The sequence below is a fragment of the Oncorhynchus mykiss genome, chromosome 5 (genome assembly GCF_013265735.2).
Source record: "Oncorhynchus mykiss isolate Arlee chromosome 5, USDA_OmykA_1.1, whole genome shotgun sequence".
NCBI classification, from domain to species: domain Eukaryota; kingdom Metazoa; phylum Chordata; class Actinopteri; order Salmoniformes; family Salmonidae; genus Oncorhynchus; species Oncorhynchus mykiss.
Genome location: NC_048569.1, coordinates 94164816 through 94178787, shown reverse-complemented (window position 1 = coordinate 94178787; position 13972 = coordinate 94164816). Strand labels below are relative to the sequence as shown.

Genomic DNA, 13972 nt, shown 5'->3' with positions numbered 1-13972 from the left:
ACACTCAGACATCATTTACAGATAGCCAGGGGCACTCTCCAACACTCAGACATCATTACAGATAGCCAGGGGCACTCTCCAACACTCAGACATAATTTACAGATAGCCAGGGGCACTCTCCAACACTCAGACATCATTACAGATAGCCAGGGGCACTCTCCAACACTCAGACATAATTTACAGATAGCCAGGGGCACTCTCCAACACTCAGACATCATTTACAGATAGCCAGGGGCTCTCTCCAACACTCACACATCATTTACAGATAGCCAGGGGCTCTCTCCAACACTCAGACATCATTACTGATAGCCAGGGGCTCTCTCCAACACTCAGACATCATTACAGATAGCCAGGGGCTCTCTCCAACACTCAGACATAATTTACAGATAGCCAGGGGCTCTCTCCAACACTCAGACATCATTACAGATAGCCAGGGGCACTCTCCAACACTCAGACATCATTACAGATAGCCAGGGGCTCTCTCCAACACTCAGACATAATTTACAGATAGCCAGGGGCACTCTCCAACACTCAGACATCATTACAGATAGCCAGGGGCTCTCTCCAACACTCAGACATAATTTACAGATAGCCAGGGGCTCTCTCCAACACTCAGACATCATTACAGATAGCCAGGGGCTCTCTCCAACACTCAGACATCATTACAGATAGCCAGGGGCTCTCTCCAACACTCAGACATCATTTACAGATAGCCAGGGGCTCTCTCCAACACTCAGACATAATTTACAGATAGCCAGGGGCACTCTCCAACACTCAGACATCATTACAGATAGCCAGGGGCTCTCTCCAACACTCAGACATCATTACAGATAGCCAGGGGCTCTCTCCAACACTCAGACATCATTTACAGATAGCCAGGGGCTCTCTCCAACACTCAGACATCATTTACAGATAGCCAGGGGCTCTCTCCAACACTCAGACATCATTACAGATAGCCAGGGGCTCTCTCCAACACTCAGACATCATTACAGATAGCCAGGGGCTCTCTCCAACACTCAGACATCATTACAGATAGCCAGGGGCACTCTCCAACACTCAGACATCATTACAGATAGCCAGGGGCTCTCTCCAACACTCAGACATCATTACAGATAGCCAGGGGCTCTCTCCAACACTCAGACATCATTACAGATAGCCAGGGGCTCTCTCCAACACTCAGACATCATTACAGATAGCCAGGGGCTCTCTCCAACACTCAGACATCATTACAGATAGCCAGGGGCTCTCTCCAACACTCAGACATCATTACAGATAGCCAGGGGCTCTCTCCAACACTCAGACATCATTTACAAAATGAAGCATTTATGTTTAATGATTCCGCCAGATCAGAGGCAGTAGGGATGACCAGGGATGTTCTCTGTTTAGTGAGTCCTCCAGATCAGAGGCAGTAGAGATGACCAGGGATGTTCTCTGTTTAGTGAGTCCTCCAGATCAGAGGCAGTAGAGATGACCAGGGATGTTCTCTGTTTAGTGAGTCCTCCAGATCAGAGGCAGTAGGGATGACCAGGGATGTTCTCTGTTTAGTGAGTCCTCCAGATCAGAGACAGTAGGGATGACCAGGGATGTTCTCTGTTTAATGAGTCCTCCAGATCAGAGGCAGTAGGGATGACCAGGGATGTTCTCTGTTTAGTGAGTCCTCCAGATCAGAGACAGTAGAGATGACCAGGGATGTTCTCTGTTTAATGAGTCCACCAGATCAGAGACAGTAGGGATGACCAGGGATGTTCTCTGTTTAGTGAGTCCTCCAGATCAGAGGCAGTAGGGATGACCAGGGATGTTCTCTGTTTAGTGAGTCCTCCAGATCAGAGGCAGTAGGGATGACCAGGGATGTTCTCTGTTTAGTGAGTCCTCCAGATCAGAGGCAGTAGAGATGACCAGGGATGTTCTCTGTTTAGTGAGTCCACCAGATCAGAGGCAGTAGAGATGACCAGGGATGTTCTCTTGATTAAGTGCATGAATTTGACAATTTTCTTGTCCTGCTAGCCATTCAAAATGTAACAAGTACGTTTGGATGTCAGGCAAAATGTACATTATTTTCTTTAGGAATGTGGTAAAGGAAAAGGAAAAGTTGTACAAAATATAAATAGTAAAGTACAGATACCCCCCAAAAAACTACATAAGTATTACTTTAAAATATGTTTTACTGAACTACATTACACCACTGATTATTTATTGACATGTTTGTTTTTGAACAAATTAATTTGCTAACTGTGGTTAAAATAATCTAAAACTGGTTGGCAATGCCCATACACCAAACGCACGGTGAAATGAAACCCTCAATACTAGATTAATATCGCCCTCTAATGGCCTTTAGGCTACACATCCCTGGTCCATGCTGCCTGCAAGGCACTTGTATCCCCCGTGGACCGGTTCGTACCTAAAACATTCTAATACATTCATCACCGCCCGGTATGACAACTGCTTGGCATCCGACCATAAGGCGCTACAGAGGGTAGTGTGTGCAGCCCAGTACATCACTGGGGCCAAGCTTCCTGCCATCCAGGACCTATATACTAGGCGGTGTCAGAGGAAGGCACAAAAAAATGTCAAAGACTGCAGTCACCCAAGTCATAGACTGTTCTCTCTGCTATCGCACGGCATGTGGTATCGGAGCGCCAAGTCTAGGACCAAAAGGCTCCTTAAAACCTCTAGGGTATGTGGGACACTAGTGTCCCACCTGGCCAACATCCAGTAAGGTTGCAGAGCGCCAAATTCAAAAACAGAAATACTCATTATAAAAATTCAGAAAAGATACAACTATTTTACATAGGTTTAAAGATTAACTTCTTGTGAATCCAACCACGGTGTCAGATTTCAAAAATGCTTTACGGCAAAAGCATACCATACAATTATTTGAGAACATAGCCCAACAGACAAATCATTACAAACAGTAACCAGCCAAGTAGAAGAGTTACACAAGTCAGAAATAGAGATAAAATGAATCACTTACCTTTGATGATCTTCATATGATTGCACTCAGAAGACATTCATTTATTCAATAAATTTTCCTTTTGTTCAATAAAGTCTCTCTTTATATCCGAAAACCTCCATTTTGTTTGCGCGTTTTCTTCAGTAATCCACAGGCTCAAACGCAGTCACAACAGGCAGACAAAAAAATCAAAATTGTATCTGTAAAGTTCATAGAAACATGTCAAACAATGTTTATATTCAATCCTCAGGTTGTTTTTAGCCTAAATAATCGATAATATTTCAACCGGACAATAACGTGTCAATATAAAAGGTAAACAAGAAAGGCACTCTCTCGAGCGCGCGCATGAAAAAGCATTGAATAGAAAACTACACACAAAAAAAATCCAACTTCCTGAATGGATTTTTCTCAGGTTTTCGCCTGCCAAATCAGTTCTGTTATACTCACAGACATTATTTTAACAGTTTTGGAAACTTTAGAGTGTTTTCTATCCAAATCTACTAATTATATGCATATCCTATCTTCTGGGCCTGAGTAGAAGGCAGTTTAATGTGGGCACGCTTTTCATCCAAAATTCCAAATGCTGCCCCCTGCCCTAGAGAAGTTTTAACAACTTCTCTCCTCAAGCCATACGACTGCTGAACAATTAATTAAATGGCCACCCTGACTATTTACATTGCCCCCCCCCCCCTCCCTCTTTGTTTTTACACTGCTGCTACTCGCTGTTAATTATCTATGCATAATCACTTTACCCCCACCTACATTTATTTTTTATTTTACCTTTATTTAACCAGGCAAGTCAGTTAAGAACAAATTCTTATTTACAATGACGACCTAGGAACAGTGGGTTAACTGCCTTGTTCAGGGGCAGAATGGCGATTTTTACCTTGTCAGCTCGGGGATTCATGTACAATTTACTTTGACAAACCTGTACCTCTGCACATTGACTCGGTACCGGTACCCCCTGTATATAGCCTCATAATTGTTATTTTATTGTGTAACTTTTTTTAAAAATTTTTTTAATTACTTTAGTTTATTTAGTAAATATTTAATTAACTCTATTTCTTGAACTGCATTGTTGGTTAAGTGCTTGTAAGTAAGCATTTCACTGTAAGGTTATATTCGGCGCACATGGTAAATAAAATTGGATATGATTTGATTTCCACCACCATTCATGTTCGTGGCTGAACGAGATGCGCACCATCCAGGACTAGCATTCCTAGGCATTAGACGCTTTAGCATGGAGGTGCATGTTAGTAGGAAAGTAGGAAATCGATTCATTTGCAGCCTTAATGGAGAATGTTTTAGGAAAGGACTCAATATCGCTATCTGCCTGCCTTTGGCCTATGGGCTGGGAAACTACAGCCCTCAGGGATAGTAGCAAACATAGCTGATTAAACTATACCAAACAAAAATTTGTCCCCAGCACAAGGTGCACCTGTGTAATGACCATGCTGTTTAATCAGTTTCTTGATATGCCACACCTTGGCAAAAGAGAAACGCTTACTAACAAGGATGTAAACTTATTGCTCCACAAAATTGGAGATAAACACACTTTCTGTGTATGTATGTATTATTTCTGGGGTCTTTTATTTCACTTCATGAAACATAGGACCAACACATTACATGTTGCGTTTATATTTTTGTTCAGCGTAATCTCATTCTAAACTGAAGACTCATGATTAGTTGATCATTGGAGTCAGGTGTGTTAGCTGGGGCAAAAGTGTGACACCAATCAGGGCCCCGACGACTGGAGTAGGCAATGCCTCATGTCAAAAAATAAATAATGCATAGCCCGCTGCTATTGCAGCCATACAGGTGTATAAATGATTGCAGTTACGTAACGTAGCGAAATATGTTGCGTTCTACCCGCGTTTTCCCGCACCACTATGGCATTGACCATTTGTATTGATAAAGAGGGTAACGTATTTAGATGTTGTTACATCATACGGATTTAATCAACAAATGCCACACGATACCAAATGAACGAACTGTTTAGAACCACTATAATTATTTTATAGTCACTTATTCGTGATTGTTCAAACGACAATTCATATTTTGATTCTGATGCCCGGTCCGCCTGCCACTGGCTTTTATTTAATGGTTTCGTCCTAATCTTTGACAGGAAGAGCCGGTTGTTTACAGTTGGTACACAGGAAGCGATTTATTTGCTTCACGTTAAAGTTAAACAGCGAATATTTTTTTCATTGTTAAATACGTGGATTGCTAACCTATTGGCAATTTACATTATATATATATATATAAATGTTTGTGTCTATGACTGAAGACCAAGTGACAACCAATGCGATGACTACTTTTAGCAAGGCTAGCTTGCGAGCGTAGCCATCTAACTTAGCTGGCTGTCCATACGTAGAAGTGGCACTCAACCAAACAGGTAACACACACTTCGATGTGACATTAACACTACTGATACTGGGTACACTACGTTATTTCATTGCTACCTAGCCATTTGTAAAGCAACCGGGGTATCGCTAGCAAAAAAATAAGATGATTAGGTTAGCTAGTAGCTAGCTAGCTAGCCAGGTGTAAACACCTTTTGCTTTCCGAGTTCCGTTTTGCTGTATTTACTCTGCTTGACACGAGTCCAAGGGGCTGGTTAGCGTGACCTAGTTAAATCAACAGCATTCAACCATGTCAGCTAGCCAGATGTGTATCACTTTAACATACAGATACTAGTTAGCCACGCTGCCTAGCTAGCTAACTATCTGTCATGATGATGATGATGATGGTTTTTGATAATTTGATTTATTTTAAATTAGGAACTATTGATTATGGTTTAGATAAATGATTTAATATATGTGAACTTGATACAGAATTTGCACTTTTGTACTTTGTATAGTTTATTTAATGATGTTGATGTGCTTCTGATGGTGTTCAATGTATTTTTTATGTGGTGAAGCTGAAGAAAAATGTCCACAATGTGGACAATAAAGTTTTTCTAATTCTCTTTTAAATCACTGTACAGTGTGATCGTCAGGCACTGCGTCCCGAACAACCGCATCGAGGGGTGAGCGACCATGGGCGCGGAGAGCAGCGCTATGCGGAGCATCATCTTGGAGGAACCGCTCCTAACCCTGCCCTCAGGGCTGACCATGTACTCTGCCGTGCTCCAGGATGGCAAGCCGGCTTCTGTGTTTGTTCACAAGCAGGGCAACGAAGACAAAGTCAACAAAGCTGCTAAGGTAAACACATATGGTATCTATAAAACATTTCTTCCAGACAGAGTATGGCATCACCCATGCGAGTGACACAGCCGTCTGATTGTTGCCTGGGTACCAGCCTGTTTAGCTGTCATTCCACTCTTTGCCACTTCGTGTCATGCCATGTTTAGCGTGAGAAGGAGAGGAATGTTGAAAAGGCGCAACGCTCGCTTACAATTATTCAAGCAACTAAGTGGAATGTTAGCACAAACAGACTGGATTTCTCCAGGCTAGTCACATTTGGGCAAGGCATCACCAGTGTCTCCTGTCTGCTGCCCTGGCTGTAATATATCCTCATGATAAATGGTCACTTGAAATTGTCTGAGCCTTGTTGCGTTATATTTAAGCCCTAGCAGACAGTCTCATCCAGAGTGACTTACAGTAAGTGTGACATGCTGCTACTCATGATGTGAGGCTAATGGAGGGCAATGATGCTCCCTTGTGTATGTAGCTGCCATTACCAAGGAAATCACTTGCCGTCCCTTTGCTTGAGTGTGGTATCGTGAAAAAAAAAAAAAACATCAATGTGATAAGGAAGCACAGCATTACAAGGGATAAGGCTACATCCACATCCCTCCAGCCTCTCCCCTCCCATCCTGTACTGCCTTTTATGACCTGAAGAAATTATAGTTTTACATTCATCCTACAGGAGTGAGCTGCTGGAACAAAATAAGAGCCATTAATGAATGTTTGGTTCCCTGTAGCACCTGAAGACCCTGAGGCACCCGTGTCTGCTGCGTTTCCTGTCATGCTCGGTGCAGGACGGGGGTATCCACCTGGTGACGGAGCGTGTGCAGCCTCTGGAGCCCCTGCTGGACAGCCTGACTCCGGAGGAGTTGTGTGCAGGCATCTATGACCTGCTACAGGCCCTGATTTTCCTGCATGAGAGGGTAAGGAACACACACACACACACAGGCAGACACTATTAATGAAGAATCCCTGCAGGCATCCATTTTTTTTCTCCATAAGACCGAAGTGGTGGACGGGAACGTTTTAACATTTAAACTCTCACATGATTCTGCGCTGATCAAGTATTACAGTTCTCATTTCTGTTATAACAGGTCTTCTTTCTCCCCTCAGGGAAAATCGAGCCACAACAACGTCTGCATGTCTTCTGTGTTCGTAAGTGAAGACGGCCATTGGAAGCTGGGGGGGATGGAGACTGTCTGCAAGTTCGCTGAGGCTACCCCAGAGGTGACTGACAATTCAGCTGGAAAGAACTAATCTACTTTCCATCACTATTGTCTGTGGTTATTGTAAGTGTTTTAAAGTTATATTCTATTGTCCACCTCAGTTTCTCAGCACCATTCAGAATGTGAGGGAGACCAGTACTGTTCCTCCGGAGGAACGGGTAAGGTTAACAGACCCATCACTGTTATTTTAACATTGTTGTATTATTGGTAATTATGCAGTCTTAAGTCTTTAATTCATAAAATCATTCTTTGCAGGTGGAAGGCTTTAAAACGCTGCCAGATAAGCACGCACACTCTCGAGACTGCTTCTCCTTTGGAATGATGGTGGAAACCCTTATCCCTCTCCTGAATTTGAAAATAAATGATTCTCTCAATGGCTATGGTGAGTGGAGAAGCCTCAACTTGATTGACTGTTGGAACATTCCATTCAAACCTTGAACAGAACACTTGTACAATAGGATGGAATAGATTTTTTTTCTTATAGAAGTGAACATTATGCTTGATAATCTCCGACTTTGTGACGCTCTCCTTCTCCTTTGCCGGGTCTTGTCTTCCCCTCATCCTCCCTGTCCTCTCTCTTCCTGCCAAACCTCTTCTCTCTCTCCCCACACTGAGTGTACAAAACATTAGGAATCACCTTCCTAATACTGAGTTGCACCTCCCCATTTTGCCTTCAGAACAGCCTCAATTTGTCGGGGCATGGACTCTACAAGTTGTCGAAAGCATTCCACAGGGACGCTGGTCCATGTTGACTCCAATGCTTCCCATAGTTGTGTTAAATTGGCTGGATGTTCTTTGGGTGGTGGACCATTCTTGTTTTCATAACAATCGGAAATCTGTATTTTTGCTCGCCAACTTGCAGATTTTTAAAAATTTTATTATAGACTTCGTTTCAAATGCATCAAGAAATAATCATATTTGTTTTGCTAGCGATCAACATTGTTTAAAGCACACTTCTCAGTCACAAATGACAGCTCCAATAAGCCCTTACAGTGAACGACGTGAACTTGTAGAATCATGAGTCTTCAGTTCATCGTTTGCAGGTCAGGTGGTCCTGTGTGCACTGGGCATTACTGTCTCAAAGGAACTAAACGAGTCGAAAGATTAGTTCTTTTGACTGAACGAGTCAATAAGATCAGAGTCAGTAAAAAGAGCTGAACTTCTTATCTCTACTGTTTATGTCGCCTGATTAATGACAGATAACAAGCAGAGCCCTGATATTCAAAGTGGTACTTTGGCCTTATGAGATGTGTTATTAAGTACATGTTGATTTGATTTAAAAGTGCAGACTGTCAGCTTTTAATTTGAGGGAACTCTCTGTATCATCTCTTTCTGCAGTCTCTGAAGAGTTATCAGGCAGTCTGAAGAGGACTCTCCAAGCAGGCCTGTTGACCTCTGACCCCTTGTCTCGGCCCTCTCTCAGCTCCCTACTCACTCACGACTTCTTCAGAAATGACTTTCTGGAGGTCATGAATTTTCTGAAGAGCCTGACCCTGAAGGCAGAGGAAGAGAAGAATGAATTCTTTAAGTGAGTGAGTGACTGTGTGCGTATTTAATTAGATTGTTTAGTGATTTGTCAGTGACAGCTGTGCCTTTGTCATCGTTCCTACTATGGGCTGACCCTGTAAAACGACATTTCACTACACCTACCCGGTGTATGTGACAATACATCGTTATCTTTGTATTATTAATTTCCTCATACAAAATGTCTGCCAATGAACTTGTTACTGTCTGAGCCCACAGAAAGTATCTTCTGTCTGTACGGCAGGTTTCTGTTGGACCGGGTGCAGAGTCTACCAGAGGAACTGATCGCAACTCGTCTTGTTCCTAAACTCCTCAATGGGATGGTGTTTGCTGAACCCACCGCTGTGAGGAGCTTTCTGCCTCACCTCTTAAAGCCAAACAAGGGTTTGTCTTTTTTTTAAATGTTGTATTATTGGTTATTTATTACCCATGTGGAGCACTCTGGATCAATGACAAGCCACATGGGTCTGACAACTTGGATGGAAAGTTACTGAGGACGATATTGCCACTCCTATTTGCGATCTCTTCGATCTAAGCTTGCTAGAACGTGTGTCCTCAGGTCTGGAGGGAAGCAAAAGTCCTTCCGCTACCTAAAAGTAGCAAAGCACCTTTTTACTGGCTCCAACAGCCGACCAATCAGCCTGTTGCCAAACCTTAGTAAACGTTAGGGGAATTTGTTTGTTGTTGACCAGATTTCACAGTAAACAGATTTTCAGCACGCTTATAGGGAAGGGTATTCAACATGTACACAGCTTACACAAATGACTGATTGGCTGAGAGAAATATATATATATATATATATATAATACAAATATTGTAGGAGCTGTTTTGTTAGACTTCAGTGCAGCTGAAGGTCCTAGTTTCTACCTTCTTAACAACACTATCAACAAGGCAGATCCTAGTTTCTACCTTCTTAACAACACTATCAACAAGGCAGATCCTAGTTTCTACCTTCTTAACAACACTATCAACAAGGCAGATCCTAGTTTCTACCTTCTTAACAACACTATCAACAAGGCAGGTCCTACAGGCCCTAGTTTCTACCTTCTTAACAGCACTATCAACAAGGCAGGTCCTACAGGCTCTAGTTTTGTCACACCTGGACTACTGTTCAGTCGTGTGGTCAGGTGCCACAAAGAGGAACTTAAGAAAACTTAAATAGGCTCAGAACAGGGCAGCACGGCCGGCCCTTGGATGTACACCGAGAGCTAATATTAATGTCAATCTCCCCTGGCTGAAAGTAGAGGAGAGATTGACTCCATCACTACTTACCTATTTGTGAGTAGTATTGACATGTTGAATGCACCGTGTTCCGTTTTTAAATCAAGTTTATTCAAGGGATTACACACAATGAATATATTTTAATTTCAATCTGTCTGTGTTGACAGATTGTGGTGGGAGTGAGGAGTGCCTCCTGTCGGTCTCTCTCTACAGAAAACACGTGGTTCCTCAGCTGCTGAAGCTCTTCAAGGTCAACGAGGAACACGTCCGGATGGTGCTGCTGGCTCACATTCACGTCTACGCTGAGTGTTTCTCCCAAGATGAGCTAAAGAACCAAATCCTACCTCAGGTCAGACAAACAAAACACCCTTTTCATATTTGCTGATGTTACTGACTGGTTTTGAAGCCAGGTTGTCCATTTGCTGCACGACTGTTACCCCACTGATGTGAACCTAGTTATTAGGGGTCTCCGGAAAGTTACTTACCAGATGTGTGGTTCACCTCCAATAACTTTATTCAGAAACAATATACGGTAATGTCTGTGGTTCCAACATTTGCATGTTCAGTATATTTAGTCTTTGCTGGGATTTGCCTCGTATGTTTTGAAAACACTTTCAATTCAAGATCTCTTCCTCCCTCCCTTGTAAACTGCAGGTGTTGCTTGGGATGAGAGACACAAATGATTCTCTGGTAGCCATGACGCTGCAGAGCCTGGCTGTGCTGGTGCCGTTGCTAGGTGCCCAAGTGGTGGTGGGTGGGGAGAGGACCAAGGTGTTCAAACGCACCAGGCCCAACTTCACTAAGTCTACAGAGGTCACCCCAGAAAGTAAGAAACGCATAAGATAACGCTTATCTTTTTTAGATTTCGTATAACTGCGGTGCTGCTAGTCATAGTTCCCTACAAAACAATTCATCCTTACCTTCTCTAGCCTCTCCAGTTCACATAGTTGGAGGGTCCCATCCCCAGATTGCCCAGCCCTCAAAGGTCCTGAGTCTGTTCCCCAAACCGGTAGCAGTGAGAGGGGGTCTGGTCCTGGGGAACATAGACAGCCTTCAGGCCAGAGAGACCACCAGGATATACTCCCTGCCACCCAAATCAGGTAAGGAAGTAATACTGAGAACCTTACCTCTTCCAATTCACTCACATTCAGTGGTTGAAGCTTATACCAGTCATCTGGCCCTTATTCCAGGTAGTAGTAGAGAGATATCTCTACCCCTGAACGGCTTCAGCAAAAACGAGGAAGAGGAGTCCTCCTACAGTCCCGACCAGCCAGAAAGGCCAGAGGGCCGGAGTCAGGCTGAGGACTGGCCAGATTGGAGTGACCCAGAGGAGGGGGAACAGGAGCAGCCAGTCCAGACACACATCCAGGCCTCAGACAGAACGCGGGATCAAGAGGAACCATGGGACAACGTCGAAGACACAGAGCCCACGTTTGACCTCTCCCCCACTGCGCCCATACCAGACCCTGTCGTCCTAACCGCACCACCACCCCCCCTCAACCTGATGGCCGAGCCCCTGCGAGGGGGGTCCAAACCACTCAAACTGAGCTATAACCTCAAGGCCTTAGAGAGGAAGACAACGGTAACGTCTTCCTGGGACAACGGCTGGGGGCAGGAAGAAGAGCCGCAACCTAACGACGAGCCCAGGCCCAAGCTGCACACCGCACGCAAGGATGGCGGCACGAGGGTTCTGGGAGAGGAGTTCACCATCGAGGTGAAGAGGAAGCAGGAGAGAGACCCGGAATTGGACTTCTTTGCAGACATGGAGCCGGACATTAAACTATCGTCTGCTGTAGCTCTGCTGCTGCCTGTGAAGAGCAATGTTAGTGATACTGGGCTGCTCACAGCCGCACCGTCAGAACACACTGAGCCATCTGTTGACACACTAACACTCCCCGCCAAGTTCGCAGCTGCTGACCAGACGGAGGTGAGTCCATGTGAAAGGAACAAAGTACTACTATTCTCTGTGACTAGGCAGGTCCAGGGTCAGTTGTGTACCCCTGGATCACTTTAAAAAGCAATCCACGTCTTTCACCAGGCCCTCGCCGGGATATTCACAGAATCCAGGGCTTGAAATGTGATTTTTAAAGTCAAACGGCTAAGAATTCCAGTACGGATTTTGTCTGGTGCCTGCCCAGTGATTTTTTTTTAAGTCTGTTTCCCCAACTCCAGTCCTGGAGAATCCCCAACGATGCACATTATTGAAGCCCCTTGTAAACACACCTGATTCAACTGGTCCTCTAATCATCAAGCACTGCGAGTTGAATCAGGTGAGTTTACAAGGGGCAACAACAAAAAATGTTTGCTGTTGGAAAAATTAAGTGAAAGACAATTTTGTGTTTATGGCAGTTGAGCCTGTTTTTAAATTTTTTTTTTACTGATAGTCAAAATACACAGAATTCCAGTAGTGATCTTTCTGGTTCCTCCCCGAATGTGTAGGTGAAAGGCAGCCAATATGGCATTTCTGCGTGTAACTGGTTCATTTACATTGTCAGGCAAGTGATCATAAACTTCAGGCAACCAACATAATAGTCCTGACTTGCCCAACGGGCAAGTGCCTTTCAGAATGTAATGTCAATCCCACGTACTATAAAGGAAATTCATTAGCGTAAGAAAAGTTCCTGCTTCATGAGTGGCCATGTTAATTAATCTCTGTATTCCTTTATTTTACAGACGGAAGCAGAAGGCTGGGAAGAAGGAGATGACCTTAACTGGGGAGAGGATGAGAACCCCTGGTGATTGACAGTTACCTGGCTGGATCTATTACTCAGACACGTTGTAGAGACTTACATGTTGCTGGTTACTGCAGCACTTCAATTTCCAGGATGCACCTCTCCTTAACCAGCCAATCAGAGAACTGGAACAGCTGCACATCCTGTTCTAAACCGTTATCATGAAGTAATATTGCAAATGAAAAATAAATGTGATGGGATGTGAGACACTGAAGAATACATTTTACAATTGAGATTTTAATCAAGAGTTTTCAGATGGTTAATAAGGAATTATATCTATGGAACTTGACTTTTGTACTAGAATGATGTGAGGGGACTCTTTGGGATTGTTACCAGCTAGACTGGGGCAGCAGACCGACCTTGGGAATCCTTCATCATAGTTTGCCAAAATGTCATCCACTAAACTAGTGGACTGTTTTAATTCTAGTTTTGTGCCAAACATTTCTCATCTGGCAGTTTAATTTGGATGACTTTTTGAGAGGGGGGTAACCTCAAGTCTTTCTTTGCTTCCTGAGAATTTTCATGAGATCTCCAATACTCTCCTCACGTCCCTCCGAGGAGAGCATGCAAGGAATTGAGGAAAAGACTTGATAAACCCCTGGAGAGAAGTGAGATTTTTTTTGGGGGGGGGGGGGGAATAGACTTTGAATGAAAGATTTGACTATTTGTATCTTTCTGGTGGAATAAAATATTTTAATTTTCCGGTTCAGTTGTCTGACAAGCCTAATAGTGTCTGGATGGAAGCGGGGCATGGGTCATTTTTTCCTATGTAACCTTGAAGAATTTAACTGCCTTGTTCAGGTGCAGGATGACTTTACCTTGCCAGCTATGTTTAGATCTTAGCAACCTTTTGGGTTACTGGCCCAACACTCTAACCCGCTACCTGCCGCCCCAAATGCTGCGTTTACATCCCTGCGCTCAGCTTCACTTGCACCACGTGACATTTGTCAAAAAAAATTAAATGCTAACAGTAAGAAGAAACAGTCTGATTTAAAGTGAAAGCAACTGGATATTTACAGGCAAAAGCAAAACAATCCCAAGCTTTTTAAATGGACCATAGCTCAGTACTGGGATTCTTAGACATCTTGATTTCCCAGTTCAAGCACATGATTCAATTGCTCTTTCCTGCCT

General features: G+C 43.7%; 1 protein-coding gene across 3 annotated transcripts; it reads left to right on the top strand.

Moving 5' to 3' along the window:
- The first annotated feature begins 4784 nt into the window (after window positions 1-4784).
- On the top strand, window positions 4785-13550 carry scyl3 (SCY1-like, kinase-like 3). Of its 3 annotated transcripts, none has more exons than XM_036978891.1 (13): window positions 4785-4870; window positions 5937-6153; window positions 6876-7061; window positions 7252-7365; window positions 7466-7522; window positions 7620-7746; window positions 8703-8892; window positions 9133-9272; window positions 10277-10458; window positions 10764-10935; window positions 11039-11209; window positions 11300-12036; window positions 12783-13550. In XM_036978891.1, the coding sequence occupies exons 2-13, from the start codon at window positions 5989-5991 to the stop codon at window positions 12846-12848; spliced, it is 2307 nt and encodes a 768-aa protein (XP_036834786.1). In that variant the 5' UTR covers window positions 4785-4870; window positions 5937-5988; the 3' UTR covers window positions 12849-13550. The 3 variants fall into 3 exon arrangements, with proteins under 3 accessions (XP_036834786.1, XP_021460516.1, XP_021460515.1); XM_021604841.2 differs by having other exon boundaries at window positions 4795-5345; window positions 11048-11209; XM_021604840.2 differs by having other exon boundaries at window positions 4798-5345.
- Window positions 13551-13972: the final 422 nt, after the last annotated feature.

Bases quoted from the DNA above. Each gene is read 5' to 3' on its own strand.
- scyl3 (XM_036978891.1), top strand. From the start codon at position 5,989: ATGGGCGCGGAGAGCAGCGCTATGCGGAGCATCATCTTGGAGGAACCG. The intron at 7,747-8,702 runs GTGAGTGGAGAA...CTCTTTCTGCAG, and splicing joins TGATTCTCTCAATGGCTATG to TCTCTGAAGAGTTATCAGGC. The intron at 10,936-11,038 runs GTAAGAAACGCA...TACCTTCTCTAG, and splicing joins TACAGAGGTCACCCCAGAAA to CCTCTCCAGTTCACATAGTT.